The sequence below is a fragment of the Dinoponera quadriceps genome, unplaced genomic scaffold, assembly GCF_001313825.1.
Source record: "Dinoponera quadriceps isolate SergipeBrazil2010 unplaced genomic scaffold, ASM131382v1 scaffold397, whole genome shotgun sequence".
NCBI classification, from domain to species: Eukaryota; Metazoa; Arthropoda; class Insecta; order Hymenoptera; family Formicidae; genus Dinoponera; species Dinoponera quadriceps.
In genome coordinates, this window is record NW_014554705.1 from 744,463 (window position 1) to 762,207 (window position 17,745).

A 17,745-nucleotide genomic window follows, 5' to 3' on the forward strand; every position below is an offset into this window, starting at 1 on the left:
TGAGCTGAGCGGTCGCACACGTGTGTGCGCGCGCGAGAGGAAAATTGCGGGCGTGCGTGAGTGTGCGCTCGTACGTGCGTGCTAACGCGTACACCGCTGCGTACACTACGCACACGCGCGCGTAAAATTTAATCGGTCGCGTTACGCTCAATTACGCCGACGCGTTAGCGTTTTTCCCGCACGGGATATGTCGTTGCGCGTAAAACGCGCCACTCGACGAAACGACTTTTTCCGTCCAGTCGTTCTGTCGGCACGGTGTCACGCGAAGGCCCGTTGTTTCAACGACGCGGCCTAACGCTTTAATTCGCGTCAGTCGAGTGCCAGATAAAACGTTTTAGTATTTATAATTATTTCCTGACGATTATCAGTTAAGGCGATTATCGTGCCTAGCGTTTGTCATGTGTTAAATCATGTGAATAAATCGTGGAACGAAAACGCTAGATTATAACTGTCGCGTTGTGCTACGTGTGTATGTAGAAAAATAGATGTATACGAGTCATCTTTGGAAAAAAGGAGGCTCAAGCGTCGGGTTACAATGCGGTGCGGAAGGTAAATATTGGTGACGCGCGTTTGTTTAAAATTTTCGCCAAGTTCACCCTACCGACGCCTTCTGCACGTGAGAAAGGATCCAAGAAAGTTTCGCCGTTTTCAAGAAGTTCTCCGTGCAACTCTCTCGACGCACCGCGGTCCCTTCAAAATCATATCTTTGACGCGCGCATCTCGGCGGTCCGCTTCTCCCCGCTGTGAAAGGACTCGATTTCTGCGAGGAAAAAGAAGAGGAAGGAAGGAGAAAGAAACGAAGAGATCGGAAAATTGCGGGAAATCTCAGAAATCTTCCTAAATCTCCGCGTATAATTTCGTGCGTCTCATTGCCCTTCCCACGCTCTCGTATCCGCTACGTCATACCGGGTGGGTAAGAGCGCTCATTGCCGCGTTTCTCGCGCACATGTAGGGGCTCTCGTGGCGTTGTTGCGGGGATTTTTCGCAGAGTCGGACATGGTGAAACTGCAGCGGGTGGAGACGACACGTGTCGCGACGCGTGCAAACATTTCCGCAGTCGCTTCGAATTTCTCTCGCCCGGTGACATAAGCGCGCCACCGGATCTCTCATGGGAAGCGGCGCGCGCTGTGGACTCTTCGGCTGCACTGCTTGACACGCTTGTTCCAAGAATACCTATCTCTCTCTCAGTCTCTATTTTCTCTCATTCTCTTCCGCCTCTCTCTCTCTCTCTTTCTCTTCCTATATTTATCCGTCTATCTGTCTTTCTCCATCTTCTTGTCGTTCTCTCAGGAGGTATCCATGCCAAGCTTGCTCTCCGAGAACGAAGCACAGGACGTTGAGTTCACTCGACGACTCTCGAATTTTCGGGAGACCTCCTACTCGTGATCCTGGCAACCGTCGTGATGAGCCCCAAGAAGGATGGGCATGCTCGCGCGACCTCGACTGGTACGCTCAGACGACGAAGATCCGGGGCTAACAACGGGAAGAGTGTCCTTCCGCAGACAGCGCGAGTCGCGGAAACGAATGCTGGGGTAGGAATTGAAAACGCTGTCCGCTGGCGTGGATGTCCGCGCGTTCGTGTCCTCTGCCGTTGACAGAGGATTTACGACCTCCCCCTCGAATTAATATGTATATTCTTTACATTTGAAATTTAAGTTTACCTTTATTAAGCACACACGTTCCCTTCGTGATTCTAACTTTAATGAGAGATTTCTTTCAACGAATTCGAAGTTGATCCGCTTTTAGCGAAAATGCTAAGAAAGATTATTTAATGTTGTATGTTAAAGGTTATTTTATCGTAGTTTCCCGATTTTTTGATTATACTTTTTTATAACTAAATCTCCAATTAAAGTTAAAATTCTGTTAAAACAAAATCTATCTAAAATTCACTCAAAGATATAACTTTTCTCTCATATCTCGCCGAGAATCTTTAAATGGGCATATAATGTTAAATACTCCGCTGGTTAGAGCGTTTCATTCAAGACAATTCGGCAATAATAAATCGATACTCAATATTGGCCAATTTGTCGGAAATTAGACCTACAATTGGCTCCTCATAACACTCGTATCGTATCGAAGGAGGCGAAGGAAGCTTCAAGCATGAAGCTATTGTTCGAGGCACTATGTCATATCGGTGGCAGGAGGATACACTAGTGGGCAAACGGCAAGGAAGTCCTGCCAGCTATATAACATTAAACGTTTCCGAGGACTACGGCGGCGCAAGTGAAATTACGGGCGGTTCGTTGGAGAGTTTAACGTCAAGGCTCCTGAAATGACATACCTATATACAAGGTGTTCGTTTCATTTCCACTGGAAATTACCTATCCGTATTTATTCTCGGTTTCTGGAAGCAGTTTGCTTTCTGTTAAAATTTAGTTCAAATGGAAGTCAAATAGTTTCGAAGGTTATCTGAAATGGAGAATTAATGTACCTTCGACTAGATTTAAGTGGGGACTAGATTTTAGTTTGAAGATGAAAATGCGATTGCAGATCTTACTCGGTATTGTGCGTTAGATCGCCATTTGATTAAGCACCGTGTGCTCACTGGAAATTAGATTAACGATCTAATTAGAGCAAAGATCCAAGTTAAATAAATGAGTGACGCCTGTAATTCCAAGTAGCTGCCAGACGTCGGAAGCAATTAGCAAATCATTGTATTTCAGCGTTAGACATGCGATAGTTATCGAGGAATTTTCTGTAGCGGAGAGAGAGCGGAGAGCGCCGAAAAAACTCAAGTACATCTTAGACCAGTCGAAATAACCTCGACTTCAGACTCACTTTCGAGGATTTAATCGATCTCGTCGCGAAGCTATTCAACTTCCATTCCGACAAAATGTCCGTATCTCCGCTATTTCGCGAGATATCACGTCGAGGCAAGGAAAACGGGCCACCCTGTACAAGGGTGAGAGAAATAGAAAGCGCTTGGGGGCACGTCGCTTGCTCAACAACGAGCAAAAGGATGAAAGATAAAGAGGGGGAGAGAGAGAGAGAGAGAGAGAATGAACGAGCGAGCGAGCGAGTGAGTGAGTGAATGAATGAGTGAGAGAGTGAAACAACGTCGTGGCGAGAAGGGTAAGTGCGGTCGGGATGGTGGAGGACGATGGAAGTTAGGTATAGATTATTGTTAGAAGGTTGTTGAGCCAGTAATATATCTTTGGAACTCTGCCTTGCTCCTATGAACTCGCCTTTCCTATACGCTAGGTACGTACTTCACCACGTACAGACGCGACTCTCGACGCGCCAGCAGATATCCGCGTTGCCGATGCCCGGAACGTTTAATCTCTCTAAGTTCTTTCCTCTTTTCCCATATGGAGACTAACGCGAAAACTAATCCTTTCATAAGGAATCGCGTTGTTCATGGACGTCGTCGACAAATACGGCGAAAATGGGCCTGCAGAGAAAGATGTGTACAGACGTCGTTCCCGAGCTTTTAATTCAGTACGACATCCTGTTCACAATAAAAAAAATTATCGTATCCTTTTCAGGTATTTATGACAATGGACCGTTAACACGTCCTTACGAAATCAAGCGAAACGTAGCGTTGATTAACTTCCATCGGATGTTATCGACGGGAGGATTGACGCATCGGGCAATCGCAACCACTTCGTGTTCCAGCTCTATAGAAACAGTCGAGTTTCAGGCTCTGAAAAATCACTATCCGCCCCCCTGCCTCCTCGTCTCTCATTCTTCTTATTTTCTCAGCCGTCCTGTGTTAGCCGATTCGGCCTGCAGCTATGGCGCTATAGTCGGTTGACTCTGCGCAACGGATTCCGATGCGATTTCCGACGCGGCCGTACTTTAATAAAAGAGTAGAGAGACGCTTAGGGCGCGATAAATGCGCCACGATAAATAAGAGTTAAGCTTTCCCCCATCGCGTCTATTCTAGTGCGCGCGAAGCAAGGGTGAACGGGTACGGGGAAGAGGATGGGAGCGAAGATTGACAGCTCGGATTGCCGCCGAGTAAAACATCGCATCCTTATGCATCCGCTTAACACTTTTTTCTTCCTCTCCTTTTCCCCTCTTTCTTTTACTCTCCGAAAGTTCGCCAAAATTTTTCACGCAAATTCAGTATCGTCTCACGGAGGGCGGCTCGTGCAATTACTTTTACGCGCCGTCTAATTTCTCGTCAACGAGTTAATCGAATGTGCTCCGCCGCCGTCTCCTCGAAGACGTTAGCATAAAATTCAACGGTTTGCTGAACGGGTCGCAGTGCCGCAGCTCCTAAATTTCCTTTCTCATTGCGCCGTAACGCCACGGGCGAGAATGCACGCGACGAATATCTCATGAAAACAAATAGTAGAGAGATATCACGTGGCTGCACCTAAAAGGCCGTTACCGTTGCGCGAATATCTCGTTAGATATCTGGCTTTCACTATTAGCCCGCTCCCTGCAGATCGTTTCGCGCGAATCATCGGTCTGTGGTTCGATCTTGAATTACGGTTGATAAACGTCGCTTAAAATGCCGTTCCCGCTGGGAACGAAGAAACGCGCGCGTCGACACCGAAAGCGTAACCTCCGTAAATTATACTAACGCCAAAAAAATGAAACTGGAATTTATCGTTAAGAGTGAAACGAAATTCAACGGTGCTGCAACGCACGCCGGCTAAAATATGTATACGAGTTCTCTTATTGTGGTTCATGCGTCAGACAAAAATAAACATACTTATCGCGCCAGTAAGTAATACCGCATTGTTAATGCAGGCACATTTATCTGCTGTGCGGAACGTAACAGTAACGCTCCGAAGATAAATTTTTTCCCGATTCTTCCTCTCTCTGCTTATCAAAAGAATTTTCTCGGCCACCGTATACAGGTCAATTAGAAAAAAAATCTTAAGTTACGTGCGAGATGTTTTTCTCACCAAAGTGTTGGTTCCTTCCTCTTTCTTCATGTTTCACGGTATATTTAATATTGCAAATATCATTAATGCGCGGGTATTAGTGATACGGCGCGATGCACCGTTGCAAACGAGAAGCTCTCAATCTGGATTATTATTTTATTCTCGCGAAAGTATCCGCTTCTATAGAGGTCAAGGACTGAAAGCTCGTTGAAACGGACGATTTATCCAGTACATGGATCTCCATTAAACGAGAACGCTTATTCACAATAGCGGCTGATCGGGTAGGATTTTCAATCTACGCGTACTTCACGTGATATCCAACAAAGCAGATATTATTCAATAAATGATGTAAACAGAAGCAGCAAACGTGCAGAGATGGCAAGTCGCGCCAAATACAGGGAAAAACGCACTTTACTCCCCAGGGATTTAACCGGTTGTACGAAGGAGAAAACGGAGAGCGAATAAAGAAGAAAAGAAAAGAAAGAAAAAAGAAAGAACGACACCACAGGCAAGGAAGCCGAGTCCTTGAGACAGTTTTACGTCGGGGTGCAACAACGTCGCGAAGCAAATTGGATCCGATGACATGAGGGGAGAATAATGCAAGAACATGGTCTCTTATGGCGACTCGCAAGGGATCGTAAGGAAATATCAACAATTTTTCACCATCATATTCGTTTCGACGCATTATGTATTTGTCCTTGTCTTTTAAATAGGTTTATAAAGATTTTCTTACATTTTTTCTCTTTTACATAGAGAAAAAAGTTTGTTTGGATTTAATACAGGTGTTAGTTTAAGTTTGTTTAACATAAAAGACATAATTTAATATCATATATCATTCTGTTTGAGTAAAAAAGTAATTTATCGCTTGTAACAACAATTGTAATGTTTGGATGGAAATATAAAAGAAATATGTTATTTGATGTAAAGAGATATTATTTAAGAAACCAAACAATTCTGTTTGTGGAATCAATCATTCGTTTGCTCTATTCCAAAAGACAAATTTGTCTCAATTAAAGAAATTTTATTATATTCAGAGAACTCTTTTTCTTTGTGTATGTAACTGTGTAAGAAACTACAACACATTTTTCGCATCATTCGCAAATTCTTCGCATCACTCATCTTCGATACAGTTTCCTTTCTGATGAATTAGTGTCTCTTAAAAATTTAGTCGAGATAATCGACATAAATTCAGCACGATAATGTCTCACGGTAATAAATTGCTTGCAAGATATTAAGCGCGACGTAATAATGAATTGCTGCGCGCGACGAAGTTTTCTTGAGATCAAGATTTCCTCGAGACTTGCGACAAGCGTAACGTTCGAGACGATCTTGAATTTCAATAACCTTATCGCGTGAATAAGTAATTTAAAATATTTCTTAAAATACGACGAGGACTTAGAGAAAAGTATTCCTTCAATTTCATAAGTTTCTTCATGATATTACTCCCTATATCCTATCTCGCATTTGAATTTTCTTAAATTATAAAACTCAAATTTTTTTATAATCATACGTCAAATTCAAGTCGGATAAGTTATTTCACATTAATAGTAATTTTGTAATAATTATTTATATTCGATGATGTATAATGTGCTAAAATATTTCAATTTTTAATTATTATATTCTCTCGATAACAGCGATGTCTGCATCTAAATGATCATTAAAACACCTCTTTACTCTAATCTTCGGTCTATGTTAATTAAAACGAGCGTTGGCAATTTTATTCGGTATAACAGCGTCTTTGAAAATGTGCTAATTTGTTTAGTTCTTACACTGTGGATAAAACTCGTCATTACGGAAATTACAGAATGTCCGTCTCCACATTTCCTTCTCATTATTCTTATTGCTTCGCTCAAGGCTTTCTCCGTTGCGCGAGGATTTCCACTTTGCTCTTTGAGTTCGTGGAATTCTCTGGCAGCCCTTCGGCGATCAGAGATCTGGGATTAGTTAGTAATGTCGAAAGGGCCCCTCCGGCGTCGAATCGCATTTAGCTACTGGAAGGACGAGGACGAATTTAGAGAAGACTGAGTGAAGACCCTTTATCGAACGTATTCGATGTCTGAGTTCGGTCTCATGGGTGCTATTTTAGAATGGAGCGAATGGTTCACGCGGATGCAAGAATAATACACATGTTATTAAATCTAAAAATCTATCAACGTTTCTCTTTAAATATTCTTCACAACGACGAAAGACAAAATGTGTCAGCGAAGAAGTTCTGAAAGTTCCCGTGATATTTTTCTACAATGTTATAACTTACAATTTTTTTTTCTCTGTAATATTACAAGGCGAAATAGAGGTATGATTCGGTAGAAATACATTCGTACTGGAGCAAGAAAAAGTCAAAACCAAAGATCTCCGACCAGAAAGTTAATCAGCTCGAGCAACAAGAATTTCTCCTAAATACCGAGACTGGGTCTAAACGAGATTCTTTACTTTCTCGGATATTAAATGTTATTACGAGCTTTGTTTATTACGGAGCAAAGTTATCCTCGCCGGCGCAAGGCTGGAAATGTTCGCTGGTAAGCTCTGGAAAGTTTCAAAGGCGCGAGCGAATAATCGTCCGTTGTGTCGGACTTATTACCGGAGTCATTCTAACGTGAAACATTCATTTATTCGGCCCGATGACGATTCATACGTACTTTCGGGGAACGTAATGAGTTTCCCCCGCGTCTTCAAATAGTTACGCTAATAGCGTACACAGGCAAGTTGGAACGAGCGGGAGGGCTTTAGTCTTGAAATTTTCTCGAAAGCTTTGGCCCCGTTCCACGAGATATTCCGCAACGTGACGTCGTTCCTCTTCCCGTCACGGAAATCCGCAGCTCTCTGTACTACCGAAGTAAGTCTCCGAGTCGTGACGTAACCAATTTTAATCATCCTCAATGTTGCACTCCCTTAACGATTACACGCATTGTAATTTATCGTGCAAGTACAGGGTACTCTGGACGGATATCGAGTATCCTTTCAACCGCGAACGTTGATGAACCTGCAGGCGCTCTTTCTTCATTCTTCCTTCCTGATAGATCCACTAGTCGTAACGATATCGCGTACATTTCGTCCGCTTTCGTGAAAATTAACGATGCGATTAAACGAAAGAAAATCGACAGAGATATTTCTATCCACGTCGCGATTTTCGTGTCGTGACATTTGACATTTGGTCCAACCAATAGCATAAAAATGTTAAGCTTGGTAAAGGAGAGACGTAGCTTGAAATACATTTTAGATCTTATAAGGACATGTCGTGCTACGATCGGATAAAAAGATCTAAACACGAAATAAAAGGAAACCGGTCGCAATCCTTTTCAGGACCATGTATATCGCATTCTGCTCCGACTGAATACAATGCAGCTGAGATTTTGTCCCGACTGAATACAACACAGTCAAAACATTCTGAAGTATCTCTCACGATTGCACTTCTTTGTAGCCTTACTTCGTAAGATCTGCCAATCATCCGTGGATGACTTTTTCGTGCAACACTTGGAACAGAATCGTAATCATTTTCCCGTCAATAGTGTGATTTTCTTTTTCTCTATCTGAGATTTTCCTTGATTTTTTGTTAACAATAGCTGCATATGAAAGAAGACATCTTCGGATAATGCTGTGAGACATTCTTTCGCACTTTGGCCAAGGATAGAAGAGGCGGAAAGTTAAACGGCTGATCGTCGCACGTAGATCGCGCGACAAAACTATCTTGACGACAATCCTTCGGGAACTAACACATGCGTATTAGAGGAATGTTTAATGTTCAACGAGAGAAAGTAGGTCTTCATATCGGACACTGAGTAGAAAGTGCCTTACACGCGAATTTTTTGTAGTTGTGCCTTAAGTTTGAAAGCTTACAATGCAGCAGAAGTTTATTTAAATTAAAAGGCGTCAGACTTCCGTACGGAATATTTAAAGAAGACACGGCTTGTTCATTTCTCACATAAGCCTGAAAGTAAAACACGCGATTTTTTGCATAATTATTTCGTACAGTATCAGAATATTATCTCTGAAAGCGTAGGAGAAATAGCAATGTGTCGTGTATTGCAATACACCCAAATTTATATATCGTATTATTAGGTTGGTGCATATGAAATGTCGGATTCTTAAGTGATTGTATAAAACTGTATATCTTTCTTCAAAAGCTGTTTATTCAATCAAAGTATGCTCCATTCGCTTCAATACACTTCTCCCAACGAGATTTTAAAGCGTAGATGCCTGTCTTAAAAAAATTTTGGTCTTTAGAATTAATAAACTCTGATATCGAGTTTTTTAGACTGTCTTCATTTTCATGGTGTTTGCCTCTTAAAAACAGCTCTAAATGCTTGAAAAAATGAAAATCGGTCGGCGAGAGATCCGGTGAATATGGTGGATGCTGCAAAACTTCATATTCCAGTTCGTTCAGTTTCGCAATTGTTTTGTGCGATGTGTGCGGCCGAGCGTTGTCATGGAGCAGTAGCGGGCCATGCCGATTCACAAGCGATGGGAGTACAATTTGGTGTCTCAATATCGTTGTATGGTCAACTTTCATCCTGATAGCAAGTTCCCTCGTGGATACGGCTGGATCCGCTTCCACTAGAGCCTTCAGGTCATCATTATTCACAGACGTTTTGGGTCTTCCGCGCGGCTCATTTTGCAGTGAAAAATCGCCAGTCCGAAATTTTTCGAACCAACGCTGCACTTTCCGATTGTTAACCGTATTCTCCCCAAACGCTTGGTTTATGTTGCGTGCAGCTTTTGCAGCACTATTACCAAATTTGTACTCATATAAGAAAATGACGCGAATGTCGGCAGAATTCATATCGGTAATAAACTCAAAAGAAATAAAAAAGGGAAGACCTTCGAGAAAACCTATTTTGTTGAAATGAGTCTCTGGCAATGGACAATACGAGTATGAATGAGGTTATGCCAAATACAAAAGTATAACGAAAACAGGGAGGAAAACGTCCGCATGTAAAGAGAATGCGACATTTCATACGCACCAACCTAATATATATCGTGCGTGATATATAATTATGTATCATAAAGACAAGAAATTGATTGTTGGCTCGATATATCTCACCTATTACAAATTATATGTCTGCGACGCGGGATAAATTTTCAGTGAGCTTTATCATCTTGTACGGAAATAGACGCTTCTAATTTTTAGGTCCTTGCCCAATTATATCGCAAACCATTTTGACGTCATTCGCCACGACACTTGTACTGATTGGGAAGACCTTACAAAGAACCGATGCAAGTTTCATTTTTGGAAGAGAGCAGCGACTTCATTCGCCATTCAATGAGGGTAATCCTTCGACGCGACTCAGAGGCCAAAAAAGCGAGCACCTCGAAGGGCAGGGGGACGGATTAGAGGAAATTAAAAAACTCTGAGCTGGATTACGAATCACTAACGAGGAGATTGGCGCGCATTATCCGCTCTGTTAGTCTCATTCCGACCGATTTGTCGACCCGGCTAATATTCCCGTCGCGGTGATCAGTAGGTCTTGACAGTCTCTTTCTCTGTTTCGACGCCTCGATTTCCTCTGCGTAGTCTTCCTTTCTCCGAATTTGTCACTGTGTTCTTTGTTATTAAGAGCGATTCGATCACCATAGCTGAAAATTCGAGCGCTCATAATTTGCAGGCTGGCCTATTTGCAACTCTAACGAGGCGAAAGCCTCGGGCTTCTTTCTGCGCGACAATTAAGGCGTAGTTATCGCGCGCGGAGCAAGAACTAACGCCCTTTGAAAACAGTTTAAAAGTTGCGCCTTGAGCTTTCGTAACTCGAATTAACGTTTCGTTCGTTCTCGCGTAGCTTGTCGTTGTCGCCGCCGCCGTCGCCACCGCCGCCTCGCATGTTCTCCGTGATCTCGTTGCGCGCCGAGGCGCGCTCGCGGAATCGAGTTTGCCGGTATCTGAGTATGTTTGCGCGCAAACTTTCTCGGAATATCAATTTTTACTCATTCCTGGGAAACTAAAAAGAATGGAGGAACTTCTACCCAATTATGCAAATATATGTGGACTTTAGTTTCGCCGGATATCGGTTTGGTTCTAGTTGTACCAAAACAGTCACGGAAAATACAAATGGTCTCACGCGCAAGTAGTTGTACAGGTAAGAAACTGAAAAGGGTTCGTCGACACAAAATCTCAATCTAAAAAAAGAAAGGGCATTTTTAAACCCCTTGCGGTCCTATATTCAATGTGACTGGACATCGATTTTATTCCACTGAGTCCTATTGCAAATAGAACCATTGCGGGCGTACACACAATGTTTGTGTTTGTTTCAATAAAATGTAAAACTACAATATTCTTATTATAAGGGAGAAACAATACACTTTTATTTGTTCTGAATTTCTATTCAATTTAATTCGGACCTGCGAAAAATATATTTTAGAAATAATTGAAGACCACGAAGAGTTCAAGTTAATACGTGAATGTGAGGAGATTCATAATTTATTAACACACTATCGCCAGGCGTTTTGATTTACTTCAGATATTTTTGGATTTTTACATTCATTGACGTGTTAAATACTTTTTAGCATGTGAATTTTGCAATTAATGCAATTATTTTTTCACTAATACGCATTTCGATAAAATAACCAACATTTATCGGCTTTCTCTGCGGTGACCTATAACCATACACATAATGCTATTAGAGTAAAATCTATTTTTGGAGAAGCGAAATGAGCGAGGCAGATTTCACAGAAGAGCGCGGTTTGCTCTTCAAATAGTAAGCTATGTCGGGGGATCACGTGAATAGGGTAATTTATGCGTGTAGGCGCTGCCATGCCCTTTCGATGTTGTTCATGTTTTAGGACTTTGTCGTCCGTAACATTTACGTCCCTTCATTCTGTAATTCGCAATATTGCCAAAAAGCACGCAATCGTTACTGAATTCGTAATTGATCAATGCCTTCTAATGGCTCCAATTTTTTAAAGTACCGTCCTCATAAAGCCTTATTTTTACCTTTCACATCCGAAATAGAGGACTATTAAAAAGCGGAGGTGGGTTTTTCCTACAATTCATGATTCGTGACTGAAAGAGAACGAAGTAGGAATGTAATAATTTTCATGGAAAATTCCAACCAACACGAACCTTATTTTGCCGTGCTCGGCCGGCATTGTTTGTCGATTGGTTGCGTCAGTATTTTAACCGTGCCGTTTCCATCGAGAATGAGTTACAACACGGAAAATTGAATAATCCAAAATCGAGTGCACACGCTTCGATTGGGATCGATATCAACGCCTCGTCCTTGTCACGTTGGCGCTACACTATATCGTTTAATTTCATCATCGAGCGAGCAGACAAAAAAAGAAATATGAAATGAGTTTTTCAAAGTGGATCTTTATCCTCCGCTGAGAGAAAGAAAGAAGCAGGGATTTTCTTTCATAAATTCACCGATCTCTTTCGGTATAAATGAGAAAAACTAAAAACAGAACTAAAGAAGCTCAGCTAAAAAACAGAGATTTGTTTGCACATACAGATACAAATTGTATATTCAGTAATTTGTACACTTTATTTCCCGCATTGCACACATACGGCGAATCTATTTCACTTTATCTTTTACCGGCTTATTGAGTTAGCCAGTATTACTGAAGTCGAGAAAGGAAGGATATACCGAAAAGGCAGTCTTGATGCAGCGGCGTTAGATGCTCGTTCACGAGCGAAGAAGATCGACAAATTTCAGCTCTCTGTTTCCGTCTTCCTCGACATTGTAAAACTAGTAGAGTCGCGACCCGGGTGCGAGAGAATGAGGAGGGAAAAATATGCAAAGCAATTTCCATCCATCAAGCGCACCTATCGCCGATCTTCTGGCGAGCGAGCATGCTCTCACATTCCACCGACGTGTTCTCGGATTCTGTCCTAAATAAATCTCCTTTATCTCCGAGAGTATATGAAGTCGCGCTTGTTTTCGGCGTACCGTAGGAAACGCGCGTCTGCGACTTTGCATTTAATTATTTCGTCGGTAGTTCTTCGCAAAACCGGAAAGAGTGATTGAAGAAATTTCAAGTCAGACGTACGGTTAGATTAATGTTAATATGCGGGATACCCAGTAAAAATGTTAAAAGAGATCTATTCATAGTATATTTATATATAAATAATATATGAAATGCTTATTTCAAAAATGATATTTATCTATATTTTGTCAATTATTCCCATTTTTTTCCTTTTCACTTTAATATATAAGTATATAATTACAAATTATAAGTTTTTTCCTAAATTAAATTTATGTCACTTTCAAAATCAACGGCACGTGCACAATAAAAGTGCAATATCTTCTGTAATTCTACCAAACAAATTCGTGTCAGCTTGATGTGGATGCAAATCATTTCAAACTCTGTTTTTTAAATAAATTGTTGTCGACGAAGTTTATTATTCGATTCATATTTTCTTTCATTGTGAAAGAGTATCCTTATTCCATTAATGTCGGATATATAAAAATTCCATGGTTTTGGGACTGTGTAAAATCTAAAAAGCAGAAAGATTTGTTTTCAGCATTGAAATAAATCTTTGTTGTTATTTACGTCCGTCAGATTTGACGGAAAAATTTTCTACCGGTCTCCACGTTGAACGGTAAGCAGGACACGACGTATAGATTCCTTGTTTGGATTTCAAAAGCATTCATCTAACGATGTGAACCAATGCGAATGCGAGCGCATTTATAAATGCAAGCTTTGAAAATGGATCGTCGATTCAAAGTTTACCTAAAATTCACAACTAGGCACATAATCTGTACGATTACGCTATTATGCATTAGATGTGAAACCTATTCGTTTCTGCAATTAATTTCGTAAAATTATTTTAGATTAATCATCTCAGATTTTGATTCTGATTAATATTTTTTAATTACATATGATATAGAAAGAGTAATATTTTGTTTTGCAACATAATATCCTTTTTAATTTTAATTAGTTTGCGCAGTTTCTGGAATTAACTTGTATAGATATAAAGTGTAGGAACAATTGTGCGTTATTTATGTGACGAGAAAGGGGCGAAACTCACTGTGCGAATACGTACAATAGAAACGCGGTCGCGATTGTCTTTTTCGAGGAGGACGAGAATACATCAGCCTTTAACGAAGCAACTTAAAGTTTTCTCATTTTAACGGAATTAACGTTCCACGACAAAGTAGTCGCGAAGCGTTAACTATTTTGTCTATTATTTGCTTATCAAACTTCCCTTAATAAGATTTTACGCTTCTAATCGATCGTTTTTGTTCTCAAGGATAAATGCAGTGTCTATCTATCTCCATATAATATACGATATTATCTTTAATACCTTAAATATCGAAATTTATACGAGAAGAGAGGGGTTCGGTACAATTAAACTTCAGCACTTATATTTTTCTCCTTACATTTATTTTTTTTGAGATTTAACTCTCTTCACATAAATTTTTATTAAGAATTCCTCTCGATGCGTGAAAGGAAATTTTCCGATTTGTCGCGATAGTTCGACGAGTGGTATAAATTTCATACGTACGATGGACGCGCTTGCGTATCTGGAATTGACGAATATTCATAAATTCATACGTACGCCATGCATACACAACGTGCATCTCATGCAAGGATATTGACGAAGATGAATATAAATGCTCCTATTGCTCGAATAGGCGTGTCCGTCGATTAAAAATTCCGCTGCAACGTCCGATGTAAATTCAAATGTAACGTGTGCGCGTAATTAACTCGCACTCTTTATAGATAAAGTACTATAGTCCTATACTTAAATTACTTCAGTGAAGTATTTTGTGCGATAATAGAATTATTCAATTCTGGCGATGGGATGATGAGTTTTGGCAAGTAAAAGCGATATGCTCCTTTTTGATAGCTTCATATGTTGATTTTAAGTTACTTTTTCAACAAGTTAAAACTTTTTAAAGGTTAGAATTAAATTCAGCAGCTCAAAAACCACAAAAAAAACACTCTTACTTTCTGCTCCAAAATCGGCCTGTTTTACTCATCGTCTTTTACTATTGTGTGACAATGTATCCATCGTTACGAATGTTTTCATCCGTTTCGGAATAATAACGCGATGTATTTCATGCGAGAAAAAAACGATTATGATAAAAATAAAACGGCAAGAGCGTTTATCGTTTCAAAATGTTGGTGATAATTAAAAAGTTGTGCTTATCTAATACTGTTATGATCTATGAAATTTTATATTACGACAGGAGTTAAGACAAATTTTAATCGAAATAAAAATTACACATTGGTGATAAGTTTTCAAGTTTGCGGAGCTAACAGCACGCGTGACTTACACATCCTTTTATCTCAAGGTTTCTACTTGCCTCCGCTTACTTCTGAAAAGTTTCGACGATCTTTTGACGCACAACAAGTGCTCGCTTTCGGTCAGTTTCAGCCTATTCGGGTACCTTTCCGCTAGTTCGGATTCGAATAGCTTCATCCTAAAGAGATAAGCGAGGTTAACGAGCGAAGGAACGGGCGCAGGTGGAAGAGAAGAAAGGTAAAGAGAGGGTTGGCTCGCGAACAAAATAAAATGGCGAAACGAACCGAGATACTGCGAGATATTTGAGAGCTTACGTAATTAGCAAGAATACCCTTCTTTCTAACCGTTGCAACAGCACACCAAACGGAATTTTCATTTCGAGAGTCAAATTTCCTCTTCAATAGGCCGGCGCTTAGAATCGGTTTACATATCGCAAGAATGTGAGCTGTAGAAATTTCAATGATAAGATTATTCGTTGCTGCTTGATACTTTTGTAAAGGCATTTGTTTCTTGAAACGCTGCAACCATGTTTCAACAATTTCTTTCTTTTAAATGAAATTTAATCCAAGAGAATAAAATATTTTTTATATTTACGTGCCGCTAATGAGCGAAAAGAAGAACTCTTCGACGTATTCGCTATCGTTAAAGGTGTCGGAAAGAAAAAAAAAAACGTACGAAGCGCGAGATATAATTATGATGGGCTGGTTTGATTCCGATTTTGATTTGGGCTTCTTCGCTTTTAATCGGTCGACTCGTCTGTCATCTCACTTCTTTCTTTGTGACTAAGAATTTGAAAGTCGCTCCGACGTGAGAGGGAACCTATGTTTGCTGAGGAGATTTTTCACTAGAGGCGAGTAGAAAGGGAATAGACTGGGTAAGAGGGAGAAGACACAGGGTGAATGTCTATAAACTCGCAGGCCACGTAGACTTTCTTGCGTTCCTTCTCGCCTTCATGATCTTTAACCTTCGCGTACACGGCAAACGTAACTGGGCTGGTATTGTGTTACGTAAATCTGATGTCACACGCCTTTAAACGAGGACACCATAAATCTGCGAGAGAAGAGACTAGAGCGCGAGTTATACTTTATGTTTCCGGACGTGCTGTGCTTCCGGAATTTTGGTTTACTATACGGCTCGTAATAAACTTCGAACAGGGATGATATCTCGCGTTTGTAAAAGTGGGAAAATATCGAGAAATGTTGACGAATGTATTTTGAACTTGTGTTGACATAGCTGCAATCGTTATCTATCTCGAAACGTACTAGTCTCGAGAATTTCTCCCTCTTTAAGAGAGATCTCTTCTCCACCAACACCTTCTCATTTTCCCTTCTTATACTATATATACCCGGAAGAGAAACACAATTAAGAAAATGTTTCCATTGGCGTGTTACTTCTTATCTCAAGAAACTGCTCGAGGAGATTCAAAGAGCCCGGCTCTTTCTCCGATTTTTACGAGACCCTTTGATTCTTTTCTCTATTATATCACATATCATTATTTATATCTTTTATTTTGGATGCAGGTATATCGGATTTTCTTAAATATGCCTTTTATCTCATTCGTTTGAAGTCAAAGCGTTTGTCATGGAGAGGCAAAGAGTTTAATCTAAAAAGCATATATTTAATGATACGAACACGTAAATTTTTTTATAAAAACTAAGAGTTTCAGTGTTAAGTAAACAAAAATAGTTGTGCGGACAAATTAATTTATAGATTATTTTGCCAGAAGAGATTTATGTTCCATTCCTAAATTTATTTGTGTGTGTGTGTGTGTGTATGTGTGTACGCGCGTGTGTGCAAACAACAAAAATCGACCGAACAACAGTCCGTTTTACATCTTTATTAATCATTATTTCTGAAAATTTTTAAAATCAGAAGCTGGAAAGCGGCAGATAATATGTATTTCTCTTTCTCTCTCTTCCTCCCCCTTCTCTCGCAGGAATAAACCTGTGAGAATTAAAACAACAATATTACAGATTTGGCTTGTAGTTTAATGCAAGAAGAGCCACAAATCAAACAAGTGTGCACCCTAGTTTGTTGAAAGACGGAGTTCCTTTCATTTCCATATTGCGAACTCAACCGCAGGGTGGTGACGTTCCAGAAGAGAAGTTCAGAGTTTGCTTCTTAGCTTTCTCGCTTGATTTCGTGGAGGCGTGCATGCGAGTTTGTCATAAAAATTGAATTAGTTGTTAAGTTCTACCTACACATCTGTAAGTTGTAGTTTCCTAATTGAGGAGTTCTTAAAAGACAAATTTCCCCGTCCCTTAGTTTCCTTGCTTGATTTTACAGTTTAATTAGCGAGCGCTCTCAGAGTATATTCGTACTAAAGCACGGCGGATATATGTTGTACGACGATTGAGATGACACAAGTAATTGCGTCGCAAAGTTACCTTCCATATAGTTTACTCCCTGAATCTGTAGTAAAACCTATTATTATTCTGAAATATCGCTTGCTTCTCCCTACGTGTCCTCAATTTCGGTATAGTTTCCTTGTAATATACTGCCGACGACACGGCTTGTAACAAAGTGTAAAAAATTGTAACGGGTTTCTTGTAGCTCATGTATCCTGTCTGTTGGCCCAACTCCAATAAAATTTATTTTTATCGTCCCGCAGACGCGAGTACGAGTCGTCGAGTTAGCGCAGCGGTGACGTCTTGGGACAGCCGCAAACTCATAACTGAACTAAGTTTGCGGTGCAAAGTCCGCCACGGCATGACTCGATTCCTCTCA

The 17,745-nt window shown here is 40.5% G+C and overlaps 1 protein-coding gene across 2 annotated transcripts in view; it reads left to right on the forward strand.

Moving 5' to 3' along the window:
- Nucleotides 1-252: 252 nt before the first annotated feature.
- Nucleotides 253-17,745, forward strand: part of LOC106740954 (neural cell adhesion molecule 2-like) — a 136,361-nt gene continuing 118,868 nt past the window's right edge. The window contains exons 1-2 of one of the 2 annotated variants that reach the window (XM_014612458.1): nucleotides 253-549; nucleotides 1,291-1,532. In XM_014612458.1, coding sequence (XP_014467944.1) covers nucleotides 1,420-1,532 — 113 coding nt within the window. In that variant the 5' untranslated portion in view covers nucleotides 253-549; nucleotides 1,291-1,419. Of the gene's footprint in view, nucleotides 1,533-17,745 lie in introns of both variants that reach the window. The other variant, XM_014612459.1, reaches the window with a different exon arrangement.